We start from the raw sequence: 2,610 nt of genomic DNA on the forward strand, positions 1-2,610 counted from the left end.
CAGGCCAGCTGCCCAAGGGCCAGGCCCAGCTGCGGTGGGCACAGCCCGGCCCTGGGGTCCAGGTGCTTCTTGCAGATCTGGGCAGCGATGAGCATGGCCCAGGCATCTGCAGCCATGCCCGCCTGGAGCGTGGTATGGGTGTTCTTCAGGGTCACCCCAGCCTCCTCAGCCTCCTCCTCCACCAGGTCCTTCTGTGGGGCAGACACCATGAGCATGGCCTCCTGCAGCCGTTTCTCAGGCTTCAGAGCCCTGCCATGGGCCCGGGCCCGCCCACACAGCACACTTCCAGGTGTGGGAACACAACACCACCAAGCCTGTCGCTGTCAGCGAGGCACTGGGGCTGGAACCTGGAGGCCACAGGACCACAGGCAGAAGAGAAAGGAAGGAGGGGTCGAGGCTGGCTCGAAGCTTGCTGCTGTCGGGCAAGGGACAGAAGGAGCCCCGTTCGATAAAAGGTCTATAAAAGCTCTCACTGCCTGTGTGCCATCACCATCTGTTTTGGATCGAGGATGCCCTACCCCTGGCTTCTCTGTCCCCATCCTGGGTGGGTGTCGAGGGGAGACTGGACAGGACAGGGACAGGTTTCTCCAGAGGAAAGGAAGCGGTGTGGGCCTTGACTGCCTCTTTTTTTTTTTTTTTTGGTACCAAAACTCGGGTCCTTGTGCTTGCAAGGAAGGCAGCGGCATCACTAATCTAAATCCCCGGCCCCTGCCTGCTTTTGATTTGCTCACTCTGCCCTCCAGCCCTCCCCCTCAGGCTCACCAGGTACTTGGTCCTGGCCCCCTGTGTTCTCATGGCCCGCTGGCCCGCCAGGGTCTCGAGCATGACCTGCAGAGGGTGGGATGGAGTGCGGCCCCCACCTCAGAGAAAGGCCCCCAGCAGACTTGCACAGGGGTGTCGGAGGCACCGCCAGGGGACCCAAGTGATTTAGAGGGCCCATGGGGAAGGAACACAGGGTGACAGACACGAAATGTGGCACGGGGAATGAAGGTGCCATGCAGACGAAGTAGCGCCCGGTGCCGCAGCTCAGTCAACCACGGGCAGTGGCAGACCTCTCCGACCCTCTTGCCTCAGCCTCCAGCACCCCTCCCTCGCCACCAGGGGGGTCTCACACTCACCACCCCGAAGCTGAAGGTGTCTGTGTCCACCGCCAGCCTGCCTGTCTTGATGTACTCCTCTGGCAGGTAGGCCAGGGTGCCCCGCACCGTGCGGGTCCGTGCCACGGTACTGCTCTGGCCTGGCGTGGCCCCTGAGAAGCGACTGAACCGCGCCAGACCGAAGTCCCCCAGCTTGGGCATCAACCTTTCATCCAGAAGGACGTTGGAACTAGGGGAGCAGAAAGGGAAGTGTCAGCGCAAACCTGGCCTGGGACTCTCTGCCTGATGCCTTGACCACAGGAAGGGCTCCTCAGTGGGCTTACAGGGGACCCCATTTCCACACACCTGTGACACATGGGGCTGCTCCATGCCCAGGGCCCCCCAGCCCTGAAGTTCTGACAGGCTGTGCCTGTCCCTGCAGCAGCTCTGGCTCTCACCTCTTGATATCACCATGGATGAGGCTAGGGCTGTGTTGATGTAGAAACTGAACGGCCCGGGCTGTGCCCAGCAGGATGTCCAGTCTCTGTGGCCATGAGAGAGGAAGGCAGGCCTAGGGGCAAAGGAAACAAAGATGGGCTGCAAGGGAGGCTGAGGCAGCTGTTCTTTGAGCCCAACCCTCCAGCTACCTGTCACTGTGTGGCCTGGATGAAGCCAGCCATTTCACCCCCCACCCCCAGTTTCAGTTTTCCCTCTGGAAAATGAACAAATCAGATATGACCAAATTTACTAGAGTGTAGAGACTGAGCTATCTCAAAGCCATGGAAAAGCCAGGAGTGGTGGTGCATGCCTGTAATCCAGCACTCAGGAGGCTGAGGCAGGAGGATCGCTCAGAGTTCCAAGCCAGCCTGGGCTACATGCGCACAAGGGGCGGGGGACAGGGATGGGGATGAGGACACAGATGGAAACGGACACGGAACCTCAAAATAAGTCCTCTTTCAGAGGTGCTGCCCAGGAGAGGCCAAGCAGGAGGAAAGCCTTCCTCCAAAGGACACCGATCTGCCTCAGGCCAAACTGTGCAAGGTGCCACAGGGGTGCCAAGAAGCTCACTTGGAAGTGGAGACGGTCCTCCAGGGAGCCGTTAGGCAGGAAGCCATAGACGAGGCAATAGAAGCCGCTCTCCGCACAGTAGCCAGCCAGGTCTACAATGTTCGGGTGCCTAAACCTGTGCGACAAAGTGGCGCCCCTGCTGCTTCTGGGTGTCCCCACAGTGTGCGGCCCCAGCCCCTGTCCCAGGCTCACCTCGACAGCTGCTCCACCTCGGTCAGGAAGCTCTGCTTCACCACGTTCCACTCCAGGTCAGCCTCCTGCAGCCCCAGGGCAGAAGACGGCCACCGTGAGGCCACCGTGAGAGGGAGGCCAGTGCGGCCACCTGGGGGCTCCCGGTCCGGGGTGGGGGTGCCCACCTCTTTGAGCCTCTTCACGGCGTACGTGGTGTTCCTCATGACGGCGCGGTACACACAGCCGAAGCCGCCCTCGCCAATGCGCAGCTCCTCCGAGAAGTCGCGGGTGCCCC

General features: G+C 61.3%; 1 protein-coding gene across 1 annotated transcript in view; it reads right to left on the reverse strand.

The window, feature by feature from the left end:
- Nucleotides 1–2,610, reverse strand: part of Irak1 (interleukin 1 receptor associated kinase 1) — a 6,846-nt gene that overhangs the window by 1,565 nt on the left and 2,671 nt on the right. Inside the window, 7 exon segments of the mRNA XM_033760523.1 lie at nucleotides 4–191; nucleotides 763–828; nucleotides 1,119–1,326; nucleotides 1,535–1,647; nucleotides 2,145–2,259; nucleotides 2,337–2,401; nucleotides 2,501–2,608. Coding sequence (XP_033616414.1) covers nucleotides 4–191; nucleotides 763–828; nucleotides 1,119–1,326; nucleotides 1,535–1,647; nucleotides 2,145–2,259; nucleotides 2,337–2,401; nucleotides 2,501–2,608 — 863 coding nt within the window.

This window comes from Fukomys damarensis, unplaced genomic scaffold, assembly GCF_012274545.1.
Source record: "Fukomys damarensis isolate Sample0158 unplaced genomic scaffold, DMR_v1.0_HiC HiC_scaffold_39, whole genome shotgun sequence".
NCBI classification, from domain to species: Eukaryota; Metazoa; Chordata; class Mammalia; order Rodentia; family Bathyergidae; genus Fukomys; species Fukomys damarensis.